The 15,358-nt window shown below is 41.3% G+C and overlaps 1 protein-coding gene across 3 annotated transcripts in view; it reads left to right on the top strand.

Moving 5' to 3' along the window:
* ppargc1a (peroxisome proliferator-activated receptor gamma, coactivator 1 alpha) overlaps window positions 1-15,358 on the top strand; it is a 622,893-nt gene that overhangs the window by 456,279 nt on the left and 151,256 nt on the right. For all 3 annotated transcript variants that reach the window (XM_059646956.1, XM_059646948.1, XM_059646961.1), the window contains exon 3: window positions 10,455-10,575. In XM_059646956.1, the coding sequence (XP_059502939.1) occupies window positions 10,455-10,575 (121 nt within the window). The remainder of the gene's footprint in view (window positions 1-10,454; window positions 10,576-15,358) is intronic.

Genomic DNA, 15,358 nt, shown 5'->3' with positions numbered 1-15,358 from the left:
GGTACTAATTCAAGCAGTTGTTCATTCTAGTTGAACTCTAAATATTATCAGTAAAATCCAGCTACCAATCTGTTGTTGCTCATTCTGAATTGTGACTCAAGGTCCAACGTAAAATCCAATTATATGCATTTGACACAAAGACATTTTTAACAATTCTTGTTTTATTCTTTGCTTATGTCAGCTTGGAAACGGATTGCACTGCACCCTATTTATGCTAAAAGTGTGCAGTGTTCTATGCTGGAACTATCTGGTAAGCATCTGTCAGCAGCAGGGTATGCACCTGAAGCTGGCATTATATATACAGTTTGTGGACTGAGAATTTAGTCTTTAAACAAACATAGTATGCATCTTATATGCCACAGTAGAGTTTTCCTAGCATTCCTCAGCCATATCAGTGGTCCTCAGAGAGACCTCAAGAGTCCTCAGAAAAGGTAAGTTTTGTCATTTTCCTTATCTTTTGGTGGATCCAGAAATACAGATTCTCCTTGTAGCTCCATATTCAAACTGCAGTCTGTTGCCAGCTCCTGGTTGTTTCACCCAAAGACTCGCCTAAGACTGCCTGCAGCATCTAAGTCATTTGATCTTCTTGTACCCCTCCTATATCTGTAAGTCACCTCTGCTGTCTGCAATTCATTAGTGCTATGCTAATAAAGCCAGCAAACGCATTTTCCGTGGTCCTATTGTTCACCTCATTTGGAACAGGCAGTATGCACTACACCAAAAGCATACCCCAATTTGGCTATGATTAGTACTAGCCCATGAAGTCTAAGAAGCATACATTGTTAACTGATGTGCTTGCTGTGAAAGAATGTCTTTGGAAATACAAAATGTGCTGTAACTTAGTCATTTTCAGTTATTCATACCAAGTCCAAATATCCTATTGACACCTAGTTTTGTGTTGAAATGTGAATAGCAAAGCAATGACTTGTGAAAAAACATATGGTAAAATTATTTGAACAATCATACAGATCAACAACTTTATTTCATTACTGCTATTTTTTGTTTGCAGCATCAATTGGCCTAAAATGATATGAAATGATTTTACCATAAGTGATAGCTTGGATCTGTGACGGGGTTTTTGCTTTTGGGTCAGATGATTGTTGGTTCATGACCTACTCGTGTGATATGATCAAATAATAGTTTGACATGAATGCAGTCATTAGAACATTGTACACTGTTGGAGGTCCCATCTTTGGATGAATTATCAGATTTAGGCCCCGTCTGCCCATCGAATTGGACATAAAAGTTTTGACCAACATTTATCTGTCAATCACAAATCAGACTAACATGTTATTTGTTGCATTTCTTATTTCTTATTTTTGGGATGTTTCTGTGTTTACCAAAAAAAAGGGTTATTACAAAGCCAACATAACACAGTAGTCTCCAAAAGTAATTAAATTTCTAAGTGCTTTGTGTCATTTTGACGAGATTAAACTGTGATGTAAATTCAACTTTCTTTTTCATTTGACAAGTTGTTGAAAGTAAGGCAGAGATGTTGAATGTACACAGAATGTGCATCTGACAAAACAGAACAAACACTAATGCATTGAATTTCATAGGCTACAAGACTTAAACTTACCTGTGAAAAGTGAGGCTTTGCTAAGGAAGGCTCATTAGTGCTATGCTAATAAATCTCTGCCTCATCTCTTCCCTTCCACGACATCTCTGTTTCTATTTCTGTGAATGAGCTGGCCATCAATATCCACACATCTACTAACTCCCACAGCTTCCTGTAAAGAAGAGTCAACTTCATCCTGTAAATTTCTCCATCTCCATCATATCTGTTGCAACGATGTCAGCTTCTATAAGGGGGCCTTTGAAATATCTACCTTCTTGCTCAACCAAGGATTCTCCACTACTGTGGTTGAAATGGCCCTCAGCCATGCCCGACCCATCGCCCACACTTCGGCCCTCACCACTTCTGTTTGTTCCCACAACAGTGATGGGGTTACCCTTGTCCTCCCCTACCATCCTACCAGCATCCACAGCCAAAGCCAAATAACCACCATTTTCACCACCTCCAGTGGGATGCTACCACCAGAGACATATTCCTCCTCTCTGCTTTGTCAGCCTTCCATAAAGACTTTCCATCCAGGACACAATGGTTCACTTGTCCATTCCCAACATCTCCCTACACACCCATGGCATATTCTCTTGCAATCACAGAAGGTGTACCACCTCTCCATTTCCTTCCTTGCTCGTCACTGTGCAAGGCCCTAGACACACCTGCCAAGTGAAGTAGTGATTTACCTGCACATCACTCAATTTAGTCCATTGTATTTGTGGCTCATAATGTGTTCTGTATGTTGAGGAGACAAAATGCAGACTGGGCAACTGCTTTACAAAGCATCTACATTCTGTCCACAAAAATGACTCTGAGCTTCCTAATGCTTGCCACGCCAATATACCACCATGTTCTCTGGCCAAAATCTCTGACTCAGATTTGCTGTAGTGTTCCAGCAAAGCTCAGTGCAAGTTGAAAGAATGGCATCTTATTTTCTGACTGGGACCCTGCAGCTTTCAGAACTCAATGTTGGGTTCAATAATTTTAGGACCTGAGCACCATCTTGCATTTCCTTACCCCAATCCCCACACACCAGCCTTGTTATAAGACCATAAGACATAGGAGCAGAAATTAGGCTATTCACCCCATAATGTCTGCTCTGCCATTCAATCATGGCTGATAAGTTTTTCAACCCCATTCTCCCACTTTCTCCCTGTAACCCTTGATCCCCTTGACAATCAAGAACCTATCTATCTCCATCTTAAATATACAATCTCACCACATGGGCTGCTCCCACAGCGAACCCATTGTCAGCTACTCATCGTCCCTATTAGCAGCTATTGATTCTCTGAAGCTGATCGTTACCATTCCTTTATCTGTTCACTGTTGATCTCTCTCTCTCTCTCTGCGCTCCATCTTCATCTACTGTTTATTCCTCTTCCCTCCCCCACCCCTATTATATAACAATCATTTCCTAGCTACAGTCAGTTCTGAAGAAGAGTCACTGCACTTGAAACATTAACTCTGCTTTTTCTCGACAAATGCTGCCAGACCAGCTGAGGTTTTCCAGCAACTTCTGATTTGGTTACAAGTATTGGTTGCTTGTGATATGTCAATCATAATAAATAACTGTGAGACTTTTCTGGCACAGAGAGCCCTACTGCAAATTTTTTATCATGAACCTCTCGCAGGCAGCCAGTACTAATAACTGGGATAATTGGGATAATAATAATACTGGGATAATTGTGGTCCTTTGTTGGCAATGAGTGAAGAAGCAAAATAGAAACATTTGAAACCAGAAAATGGGTGAATGAAGTAATTTTAGTTGTTCATGGAAATTTACCTTTTGATAGCACTTTGTAAATTTGAATACCTCTATCAGGTTATCAATAAGCCTACCTGTTGGCATGCTATTGGGTACTTAAGCAAGACACCATGTCTAATGTGAAACAATCGAATTAATGTGAGGCAGGCAAATGAAGTTGTATGCACCATTGCAGTGTGCTTAATGGTATATTGTGATCAGTGTATTTAACTTATGTATAAAAATTTTAATAATGTGAGGGAAAGGAAAAGACATAACCCATTTTAGGGCACTAGCTGCTGTACTTAGGCAAATTTTTGAAAGTCCAATTCTTTTAATATATGAGTGTGGGTTAGTGAATAGATGGCTATGTGAAGTGGGTACGTAAATAAGGTGAGTAGGTGGGTGAATAGGCAGGTGTCAAGATAGATGAGTGAGTAGTTCCTCTCTTCTGAGGAAGAGTCACTTGACTCAAAATGTTAACGCTGATTTCTCTTCACAGATGCTGCCAGACCTGCGGAGCTTTATCAGCAATTTCTGTTTAAGTTTGTGTTTGTGGGTGAGTAGTTGCTTGAAAGACTTGGGTTGAATCAGAGTGAATTGTCAGATGAACTGGGTGTTGGCGGATGATTGGTGGGTAATCAGGTGCGCAGGAAGGTCAGGTTAGATGGTAGTTGTGTATTCAATGGGTTAGCCAGCTGGCTGATGGTATATTTGACTGATTGGGATAGTTGTGTCTGGTTTGGTGATTAGTCAGTTGGTTGGCATGTGGGGTTGATTAAGAGGTCTTGATTAAGAGGTCAGTTGTGAAGTTATCCAGCTGTTTGACCAGATTTTAAACTGTTTAAAATTTCCAGCCTAAGTATACAAGTCCCAGGCATCTAGAATATGCCTCTGCCCTTAGAACATTCTCAAATGGACCCAAAAGCAGAGAATCAGCCCATTGGAAGTTTAAAATTCCTGGTCAATTTCCATGTAAGTCTGCACGTCAGAGCTTTGCGGTGACCTGACATGCATATATATCCCATTTCCGAAAATCTAGAAATTGGAAGATTTCAGCCATTTTATATTTAATAGTACATACTAGAAATACATGGCAAGCTGCTTAAGCTTCAAAAGATTACAGAGGAATACTTTCATAAAATTTTCTAAACAGCCAGGAACCTTAAATTTGAATATCAGTAAAAGAAAACTCAGTGATCTAAGAACTTTAGTCGAGCAACAAGGGCTTAGTGCCAAGAGTAAACAATTAAATTTTCCACTGCTGATGGCAAAATTCTATTTTACATACCTGAATATTCTGCTGGCCTCTGGATGTCAGAAAAAAATGAGGGTGCCAGCAGGAAGGCTATGGTAACTTCAGGGTGGGAAGAAAGCTAAATATTTTGGACTGAACTTTCAATCCAAAATCCCCCCATTCTCCTGCCCCCATCACCAGTACCACCACCATCACCAAACTCCGATCACCACCAGAGTGCCATGTGATCCATGCTTGAAACCTGTCCTGCTGAATTCCTGCCTGTTAATAGAGGAGAGAAGTTCTACTGCTGACAAAAACAATTTAATATTTATTTTCATTCTTGTGGATGTATGGAGTGATACCACTAACTTATTCCCAATGATCCTGTTCCAGCCAAATTAACAGTAAACGACAATCTCTAAACTAATTTGTACTGAGAGAAAGCTTTTATTTGATAAACACTCTTACAGTCACGTAAAACAGCTGAAAATTCACAGATAATTTGGTTCCCAGCAGAATATTCAGCCCAAGACTACTGCAATATTAGTCATGTGGTGTAATGTTTAGAAGAGTGACAATGGACAGACAGCTGCGGGAACTGGCAAGTGATGTGGACTTGTGGCGTCTGTAGTGAACCTTGTTATGACGACTGATTGACTGATATAATATTAGTGCTAACATGTCATCCAGTCATGGGAACCTACTACACTTTGAATTACTATTCTTGGGCAATGTGAAATAGTATGAAGTTAAATAAGGTCTATGTTCATTTTTAGATAATACTTGACTGTTTTTTTTTGTTCAGGGAGAGAAGAGCTTGATACCGGATTAAACAAAGTGACATAACTGATGCAGTGATGCATTTCATTATGATTTACAACCGTGGGTGAGTTCTGTGGCGAGGGGAGGATTTAATGAGCTGGGACCTCATAACCTTTCCGTTTCCACCCTAATCAAGACTAGGGTAGGAAAGAAATGGACAGCCTTCCCTCTGGCAGGCTTAATTCCATAAAGTGGGCAATTAATGCTGAATTAATGATCATCACATACAGCCAGCTGCGAGTGGGGAACTTGCCGCAAAGGGAGCATGGCAAACAAATCTATTGTGCTTGCTTGTGGATTAGTGGCAACTATGTACCCTTGTTCAAAAGCACTAGGTGCCTAAATGAGAGACGCATATTTGGAGAGGAGCACCTGCTGCAAGTTACCCTCTTGCCCTTGCTGTTGACTCCCTTCTACCTCCCTCTGCCTTGACCCACCTCCTGTCTAGGGCTAAGCTAAAGGTAATGTCGCCATAGCTGTATCAGGTTATAGGGCTCCCTTCTCATTAGGATGATGATTGGTGGTGGGTTTAACCTCAGGTGAGGGAGAGGTTAAGGAGAGTCTTTCATGGTAACCTCAGCTGGTTTGAGAATTGAACCCACCCTGTTGGCTTCACTCTGTATCACAACGCAGCTGTCTAGCCAACTGATGCTGTTGACTTGCGCACTGAGCTGGCTTGTTCGCATTCAGACGTTTTGTCACCATGCTAGGTGACATCATAGTGGAGCCTTCTATGAAGCAATATTATTCTACTCTGCTTGGAATTTATATTGTTTGGTCTGTAATGGTTCAGCCAAGTAAGCTAACTGGAAAATGTACCTCCTAGAGTATTCTATATGCTAAAGAAGCTGCTATGTTTGCAAGTGTTTTCAGTACATTTATACTGCAGCCAAGACATCTTCAGTGTCTGATCAAGGGACTGAATGGGGAATCCATAGCTGTATGAGCATGTAAGGTCATTATACAGTAATAACTACTTCTTATGATGAAGCAAAAATAAAAGTTACTGGAATTAACTCAGCAGATCTGCTTCAAGACTGCTGATTTTCTCATGTAATTTCTGTTTTTGTTTCAGATTTCTAGCATCTGCAGTTCTTTGCTTTATTTTAGTGTATAGTTCATGATAAGGGCTGCTGTTCCCATTCTTTGATAAGTGTAGGAAATGGTAAGTTCTGTCTTGTCCGATGGAGGAAAACCACTTCCTGGTCTAATTAGAAGATTCTCTCACAGTTTATTGTATTTTAGCAATGAATTAGAGGTCACTTTGATAAGATTGATATTGTACAGAGACTTTGAGGAGGAGTCTCACTCCATTAATATCCTGTTCTGTCCAGAATTCCATCTAACATCAAAACATTCCATGGCACTCCTCAGCAATAACCCTTCAAACAAATATACAAATTTTCCCTTCTCCTCAAGCTTACTTTTGTCTCATTAATATTAAATATTTGTGTATATAATTACATTTACAACCAACTTATATCCTTTCAAATCTCTGACTTTACAAATTCAGGTGATTTGGAGGTTTTACTAGTTTCCCAGCATGCATTCTGTTCAGTCTTGGAAGACTAGTAGTTTGCTGGGAACTGACTGTTGCTTTTGTTCTCTTCCTGACAGTCTGAGGCCTGCAGGACCCTTTTGACTGCAGGACCTTTAATCTCTTGGATTATCCTGAGAAAGGAAATCTTTCCTGCTGAAATATCCAGTTTTTCTTTGACTTATCTGGAGGATTTATAATTTCTTGGATTTCCTTCATAGATGGTGGCTTTCCTGGTAAAAAAAAAACAGGCAATTTCACTGGACTAGTAATCCAGAGGCTCAGGCTAATGCTGTCTGGATTTGGGTGAAAATCCTGTATGGTAACTGGTGGAATTTAAGTTAAATCAATAAATCTGAAATTTTTATCCAGTCTTTAGAAGTGGTGATCTTTAAACTATCATTGATATTAATAAAAAAAAATTATGTTCCCTAATGTGCTTTAGGCAGGGAAATCTACCATCCTTACTTGATCTGGCATATATGTGTCTCCAAACCTACAGCAATGTATTGGACACTTTACTGCACTCTGCATTGGCCTAGCAAGTCATTCTTTTGTAGGACAGTCAGGTTATGGGCAACAAATGCTCCTATTGCCATCAATGATAATAAAATGTGAGGCTGGATGAACACAGCAGGCCAAGCAGCATCTCAGGAGCACAAAAGCTGACGTTTCGGGCCTAGACCCTTCATCAGAGAGCTCTAGGCCCGAAATGTCAGCTTTTGTGCTCCTGAGATGCTGCTTGGCCTGCTGTGTTCATCCAGCCTCACATTTTATTATCTTGGATTCTCCAGCATCTGCAGTTCCTATTATCTCTGATACTATTGCCATCAATGTTTGACACCTTACGAAATAATAAAATAACTCTTCTTCGCAGTATTCTGAGTATCAAAAATTGTAATTTTCCCTTCACAATGTCTTGAATTATCGGTAGTCCCTTCTCAGTGATAGTTTCCATGGAGTTTTATGTACTGCTCTTCAATTTGTGTCTGTAGATTTTTATTTTCACCTGCAGATTTGTGTTGAAACATACAAACTTTTAACTTTAATATTTTGGTTAGTTATTCACTTGCTGCGATATTATAGATGAAACTACAGGTAAAAAATGATCATTTACTCAAGTAAAAGCAAAATACTGCAGGCGATGGAAGTGTGAAATAAAACCAAAGTGCACGAGAAACTGAACAGGTTTGGCAACATCTCTTGGGACAGAAGCAGAGTTAAACATTTTGTTAAAGTGTTCACTTATAATAGCTGGCCACTATTTATGCTTCTGAGGTTTCTTTGCTCTAGAATGCTGACAAGGATTTTTAGGCCTGGTGTTGGGACTAACCACTGTATTAGTTTCTCATTTCTGTTGATTTTGATTTTGTATCTTATGATTTGATTGGATGCTGTTGATCTTTGCCAAGGTTGAACTTTTCATTTTAAGATTAATCTTTGTTGTTTCCGGACTGCTCCTTCACTCACCATCTGAATGGCTTTCTCTAGAGCATGGTCTCCTTTGTACTGTAATAAATCTGACAATGTTGCATCAGCAATTACTACAACAATTTATCTATTATACTTCACCATTGTCACATTTCTTCATTAATCTACAAAGACAATTAATGAAACCATCTATGGATCCCCTAGATGCTGTGCTGTTCAATTAAACCTTGCTCTTTAAAAAATTGCATCAGTTTGGAAGTAATTGTCAAAAGCTGTTAACAGTTTTTCAAAAGTATCTTTTGCTCATTTATGCCTTGGTGAGCTGTTTCAACATCAGCTATGCTCCCAATAGAAGTGTACTTCCTTGTACAACTTCTAATTTAGTATATAATTTACTTTTCAAAACCTATTTTCTCCAACATGTTCAATTATGTGTTCTATTTGGTCTACCCTTAAATTGTGTTTACACCCAGACTTATTTCTGGTGCCATGCCTTCCTGTAGTGATAATTTTGTTTTGCTTGCTTAACACTTATTTCACAGCAGTGGTAGCGCTTCTGCAGTCTGCTGCTATGCTGGAGGGTTTTCCAGTGGTTTGTAGGTAAAATGGAGGATGTAAGCCTTCTTCTGGCTAAAATGGTGGATTCCTGCCCTTGATAGCTAAATTCTTGCCTTTCACAAGTAAAATGGCTAATTTCCACCTTTCTCACAGCTTTCCTGTGTGACTTCTACTTTTCCAAGCTTTAGTAAACGATTCCCATTTTGATCACAGCTTTACTGACTGACTCCCACTCCTTGCTGTTTAACTAAATGATTGTGCCTTTATCACAGCTCTTATGAAAAATCTCCTACCTTTTATGCAACATTAATAATGTGTTCCATATTTTCTTTCCCCAGTAGACTAGATCTGCTTAGCCTTTTAAACTGCTCAATGTTATAACGTTAATTACTGGCTTTGCAATATACCTGGGTTTGTGACTTCAGGTGAACATTTTGTTGAGGCCCTTCACTTCCATGTCTGTAGCCATGCCTTGTGTTCCTCATTCATCATGGCAGTGATTTTGACATGATCTGTAAGTATTTTTTAAACTTATTGCTTTTCTAGCCTAGATTGTAGCACAACTTTAAAATTACCCCAATCAATCAGGGATTTGAAGCATTAGTCATGGAGCCTTCGATGCCTATCAGCTCAACACTGAACTGAGTGTTGGACAACTCCAAAGACCACCAGCTTACTATTTATCCTATATCTGCTTTGTGGTTAATAATGCTCCATAACCAGGAGATTGCTAGCTCTGCTGTTGCAGTGCATCTTTTACCAGGTCTGAAATACTTTTAACATTCACTGGTGTATTCAGTTGAGGATTGCTGCAAAGATTTCTCCCATAAGACTCTTAAATTTTGAGCTCCTTTCATCTGCTGATACCACTGAATGAGTATTATGAGCCTGAGGACCTCAGACTATTACTCACATGTTATATAAATAATCAAATCAAGTTTGGTCTCCTGCTTATGATGTTCTATGGCACAGCAACTCAATATTCTGCATAAACCATCCTCTTTGAATGTAAGAAATTACAGTGTCTACTTGGCCTAGTTTGATAGAATAAAAACATCTTCTGGTCTAACTAGAATGCAGCTAATACAATGTAATTTACTGTTCATTAGTTGCAGACCACATTGATATAATGGACATGAGACGACAGACTTTGAGGAGGGCCAGATGTTTGGCCTCACTCCTCCAAGACTCTTCCAAGTCATTATGCCCAGAAATCCATATGAAATCATCACAGTATATGTTGCTAATGACACTCCTCAGTATTTCACCTTTTTGGACTCATATACAATACTTTCTGGAAGCCAAATCCTGCCCATATATTTGATCCCCTTCCTCCTTCTTCTCTCATCTCCTAACCCAGGAAACTGCGCACCTCACAAGTCATTTGACCTTGGCTCATTCATGATTCTTGAACTCCAGGAGTGCCCTTCTGGCAGCTACCATTGTCTTCCTCAACTATGGTCCTAAATGCTAACAGCCAGCCAATCAGATGTTCAAGGATCTGGATTCCAGGTGAATTCCCACTGGCCTAATTACTGACTTCTTGGCATTTGGTTAGGTGGGTCTTTCCTGGAAGAGGCAGTGTGGTTCTCCAGCCAACTAATGAAAACCCTAATGACACGAGGAATTTGTTCTCCATGTCTGAAAGGCTGGAAGTATTTGACATTGACAAGACAAGAGTAAGTTATGACTGTTCATTCTTGTTTTGCATGCTTTATGAACATTGAAACAAAAACAGAAGTTGCTAGAAAAGCTCAGCAGGTCTGGCAGCATTAGTGAAGAAAAAATTAGAGATAACATTTTGGGTCCAGTGACCCTTCCTCAGAACTGATGCTAGTCGGGAAAATGGCAGTTTATATGCAGAAAATAGGGAGGGGAATGGGGTAGGGAGTAAACAATAGGATAGAACCTAAAGAGAGAGAAGAGCAGTCGAATAGACAAAGGAGTTGATAAAGATTGGGCTAGGAGGCAAATAGCTGTTAATGGGAACAAAAACAAAGTTTCTGGAAAAGCTTAGCAGGCCTGGCAGCATCTGTGAAGGCAAAAACAGAGTTAATGTTTCTGTTCTGAGGAAGGGTCACCAGCAACTTTTTCTTTTCCTGATTTACAGCATCTGTAGTTCTTTTGGTTCTTATTTGGCTGTTAATGGGGTCTGTTGGTGACTAACAATAGGTAGAGTGTAATGGCAGGCTATGTGAGAACAAGGCTGGTGTGTGGGTTAAAAGGCTGGGACATGGGAGAGTTTAGGCCCTAAAATTTTTGAACATGATATTGAATCCAGAGGGCTGTGGGGTCCCCACGAAGAAAATGAGGTGTTGTTCTTCTAGCTTGCATTGGGCTTCGCTGGGACACTGCAACAAGCAAGAGACAGAGATGTTGGCCAGGGAGCAAGGTAGTGTGTTAAAGTGGCAGGCAATGATAGCTCAGGGTCTTTTTAGCGAGCAGGATGTAGATGTTCTGTGAAGCGGTCACCCAGTCTATGTTTTGTTACTCCAGTGTCGAGGAGACCACATTGTGAGCAACAAATGCAATAGACTAGATTCTGGGAAGTGCAGGTGAAGTGCTACTTTACCTGGAAGGTATGTGTGGACATTTGGATACTTGGGAAGGAGGAGGTAAATGGGCATGTGTTGCACGTTCGCTGGTTGCAGGAGAAGGCCCCATGGGGCTGTGGGAAGGTGTTGGGGGTGAAGGAGGGGTAGTCCAGGGTGCCCTGAAGGGAACTCCCTGCAAAAGGCGGACAAGGGATAGAAGGAGAATATGTGTCTGGTGGCAGCATCTCACTGGAGATGATGGAAATGGCATCAGATGAACTTTTGGATGTGGATATTGGTGAGATGGTAGGTAAGGACAAGGAGAACCCTATTGCTGTTGCAGGAGGGAAGAGAGACAATGAGGGTTGAAATGCAGGAGATGGGTTGAACCCAGTTGAGGGCCCTGGCGACAATGGTGCTGGGGTCTCCTCGGTTGAGGAAGACGGTGGACATTTCAGAGGATCCCTTATCTCAGTTGGCCTCATCTGAACATTTGCAATGGAGATGGAGGAACTGAGAAAATGGGATGGAGTCTTTACAAGGAGCATGGTGTGAGGATGTATAGTTCAGGTAGCTGTGGGAGTCAGTGAGTTTATAGTGGATATTAATGGCCAGTCTATCCCCAGAAATGGAAACAGAGATGTTGAGGAACGGAAGGGAGGAGTCAGAGATAGACCAGGTGAAAGTGAGGGCAGGGTGGAAATTGGAAGCAAAGTCGGTGAATGTTTCCAATTCCGGATGAGAGAGGGAAGCAGCACCAATGATATCATTGATATATAGGAGAAACAGTTGTGGTTGGGGGTCAGGAGAGGACTGGAACAGGGAATGTTTCACGTACCCCATGAAGAGACGGCATAACTGGGAAGATGTGGGTACCCATAGCCACCCCTCTGACCTGAAGAAAATGAGAAGAATTAAAAGAGAAGTTGTTGAGAGTGAGGACAAACTTGGCTAAGCAGTGGAGGGTGCTGATGGGTGGAGACAGTTCAGGTATTTGCTCCAGGAAGAAGTGGAGAGCCCTAAGACCCTCCTGGTGGGGAATGGACATGTAAAGGGATTGCACATCCATGATAAAAATGAGGTGGCTAAAACCTGTAAACTGAAAGTTTTGAAGCCAGTGTAAAACATCACAGGAATCACTGGTGTATGTGGGCAGGGATTGGACAGTGGTGAGGAAGATTGAGTCGAGGTAGAGCTGAATTCTGTGGGGCAGAAGCAGGCTGAAACAAAGGGTCTGCCCAGACAGTCCTATTTGTGGATTCTTGGTAGGAAGTACAAGTGAGCTTTGTGGGGCTGGGGGACTATCAGCCTGGAGACAGTGGGTGGGAAGATCACCAGATGAAATGAGTTTAGTGACTGTAGTAGATACAATGGCCTCATGCATCTTGGCGGGGTCATGGTCCAGGGGAAGATAGGAGGAGGTATCTGAGAGCTGGTGCTCAGCCTCTGCAATGTAGAGGTCAGTACTCCAGACTTCAACAGTATCACCCTTATTGGCAGGCTTAATAACAAAGTCAGGGTTACATCTAAGTGCACGGAGTGTCCTCAGTTCGGAGGGAGATGGGTTGGATTTGGTGAGGGGGATAGAGAAATTGAGGCAACCAATATTTTGCCGACAGTTCTCAAAGAACAGATTAAGTGCAGGTAAAAGGCCAGAGGGAGGTGTCCAGGTGGAAAGAGAGTGTTGGAACTGGGCAAATGGGTCTGTGGGACAGGGAGAGGACTCTTGTCCAAAGAAATGGGCACAGAGGCAAAGACAGTGGAAAAAGAGTTCGATGTTATGTTGTGCCCAAAATTCATTAAGGTGGGGATGCAGAGGAATAAAGGTGAGGCCTTTCTTGACTATGGAACGTTCAGCATTGGAGAGCAGAAGATTGGGAAGTGGGGTCAGGGGAGGGGATGGAGTCAGAGGGAAGGGGAGGAGAGGAAGGTTCCAGAGGGCTATGGGTATCTTGGAGGTGTTTGCATCTTGTGGGCCTTGAAGCCTGAAAGGAAAAGAAAAAGTTTATTGTAAGCATGATGAATGAGCCGGAGAATGAAGTGTAACTGCAGAGTGGTGCAACCCTGAGGCTGTGTGTTGCGATGCTGTTGGAGAGAAAGATTGAGAGTGTGCCTGTGATGTTGTATTGCACAGTGTGTGGATCAGAGGATACGGCGAGAGCAGGTGTCTATGGAACAAAAAAAATTACAGCACAGGAACAGGCCCTTCGGCCCTTCAAACCTGCGCCAATCCAGATCCTCTATTTAAACCTGTCACCTATTTTCAAAGGATCTGTATCCCTCTGCTCCCTGCCCGTTCATGTATTTGCCTAGATACATCTTAAATGATGCTATCGTGCCCGCCTCTACCACCTCCGCTGGTAACGTGTTCCAGGCACCCACCACCCTCTGCATAAAAAACTGTCCACGCATATCTCCCTTAAACTTTTCCCCTCTCACCTTGAAATCGTGACACCTAGTAATTAAGAACCCCACTCTAGGATAAAGCTTCTCACTATCCACCCTGCCTATACCTCTCATGATTTTGTAGACCTCAATCAGGTCCCCCTCTCAACCTCCATCTTTCTAATGTAAATAATCCTCTACTCAACCTCTCTTCATAGCTCGTGCCCTGCATACCAGGCAAGATCCTAGTGAGCCTCCTCTGCACCCTGTCCAAAGCATCCACATCCTTTTGGAAATGTGGCGACCAGAACTGTACGCAGTATTCCAAATGTGGCCAAACAAAAGTCCTATACAACTGTAACATGACTTGCCAACTCTTGTACTCAGTACCCCGTCCGATGAATGAAAGCATGCCGTATGCCTTCTTGACCACTCTATCGACCTGCATTGCAACCTTCAGGTACAATGGACCTGAACACCAGATCGCAGAACAACCCAGAACGTTGAACATCACTGAGACATCTGTGATCCTGGGAGGATTCAAAAAAAAGTTTTCTCCCCACCCCATTGTCCTCCCTATTTTCTTCATTTCAACCAAAGTTTTCCCAGCTACTATCAGTTCTGAGGAAGGGCCACTGGACCCAACAAATTAATTTCTTCACAGATGCTGCCAGACCTGCTGAGGTTTTCCATCAACTTCTGTTTTTGCTCCTGATCTACAGCACCTGCAGTTCTTTTGGTTTTTATGAACATTGAAACTTGGATTATGAATATATAGCATGTTGGAGCATTGCAAGCCTAGAACCATTTATGAAATGTCAATTTGCTAATTTTTATGTTGATTTGTTCTCTCAGATTCAAGTCTATGCAATACAGTCACAGACTCACTGTGGGTAAATTTGAAATCAACATAGTGCAAGTATCTTTTATGGATACTCATAGGGGTTTGAGGAATAAAAGGAAATGGAGCAAGATACTGTTGTCAGAGGGGAGTGCCCATGTTAATTTGTTTCTAAAAATGTGTTAGAGTGGATATTAGCCACCCATTATTTGATATAGCATTGAAGACTAACACTTTATTATATTTAGTAATAATTGACTGAGTTAACTACTGTTGTCTGACTAGCATTCCTCCAAGATTCAAAATGTTCAGCTCTGCAGATGCTGAACTTTGTCCTTATTGTAAGTTTTATTCAGTTGTACAGCCTTATTATGCTGTCTGCAAATTGACAGAAAGGAAATGAGCTCTAGCATACTTGTACATTGTTTTTCAGTAATCTTTTTGTTTTTAAAATAATTTTTTACAGAGGTCAAGAAAAATGCAATATGACAGTACTAGAATAGAACAGTGCACCACAAATGGCATTCAAACCATCGTGCCTGCACTCACTCTCAATTTGCCTTTTGCCTGCTTATTTCCTATGCTTGTGCACATTGTTTCTATTTAAGTAATCTCGCAATTCCCTCCTGAATGCTTCAGTTGTTTGCCTCTACCATGCTTCCAGGAAATGTGCTCCAGCCACAAAACTATTTCTTGTGTGAA

Source organism: Stegostoma tigrinum, chromosome 1 (assembly GCF_030684315.1).
Source record: "Stegostoma tigrinum isolate sSteTig4 chromosome 1, sSteTig4.hap1, whole genome shotgun sequence".
NCBI classification, from domain to species: domain Eukaryota; kingdom Metazoa; phylum Chordata; class Chondrichthyes; order Orectolobiformes; family Stegostomatidae; genus Stegostoma; species Stegostoma tigrinum.
This window is presented reverse-complemented; position numbering and strand designations above follow the sequence as displayed.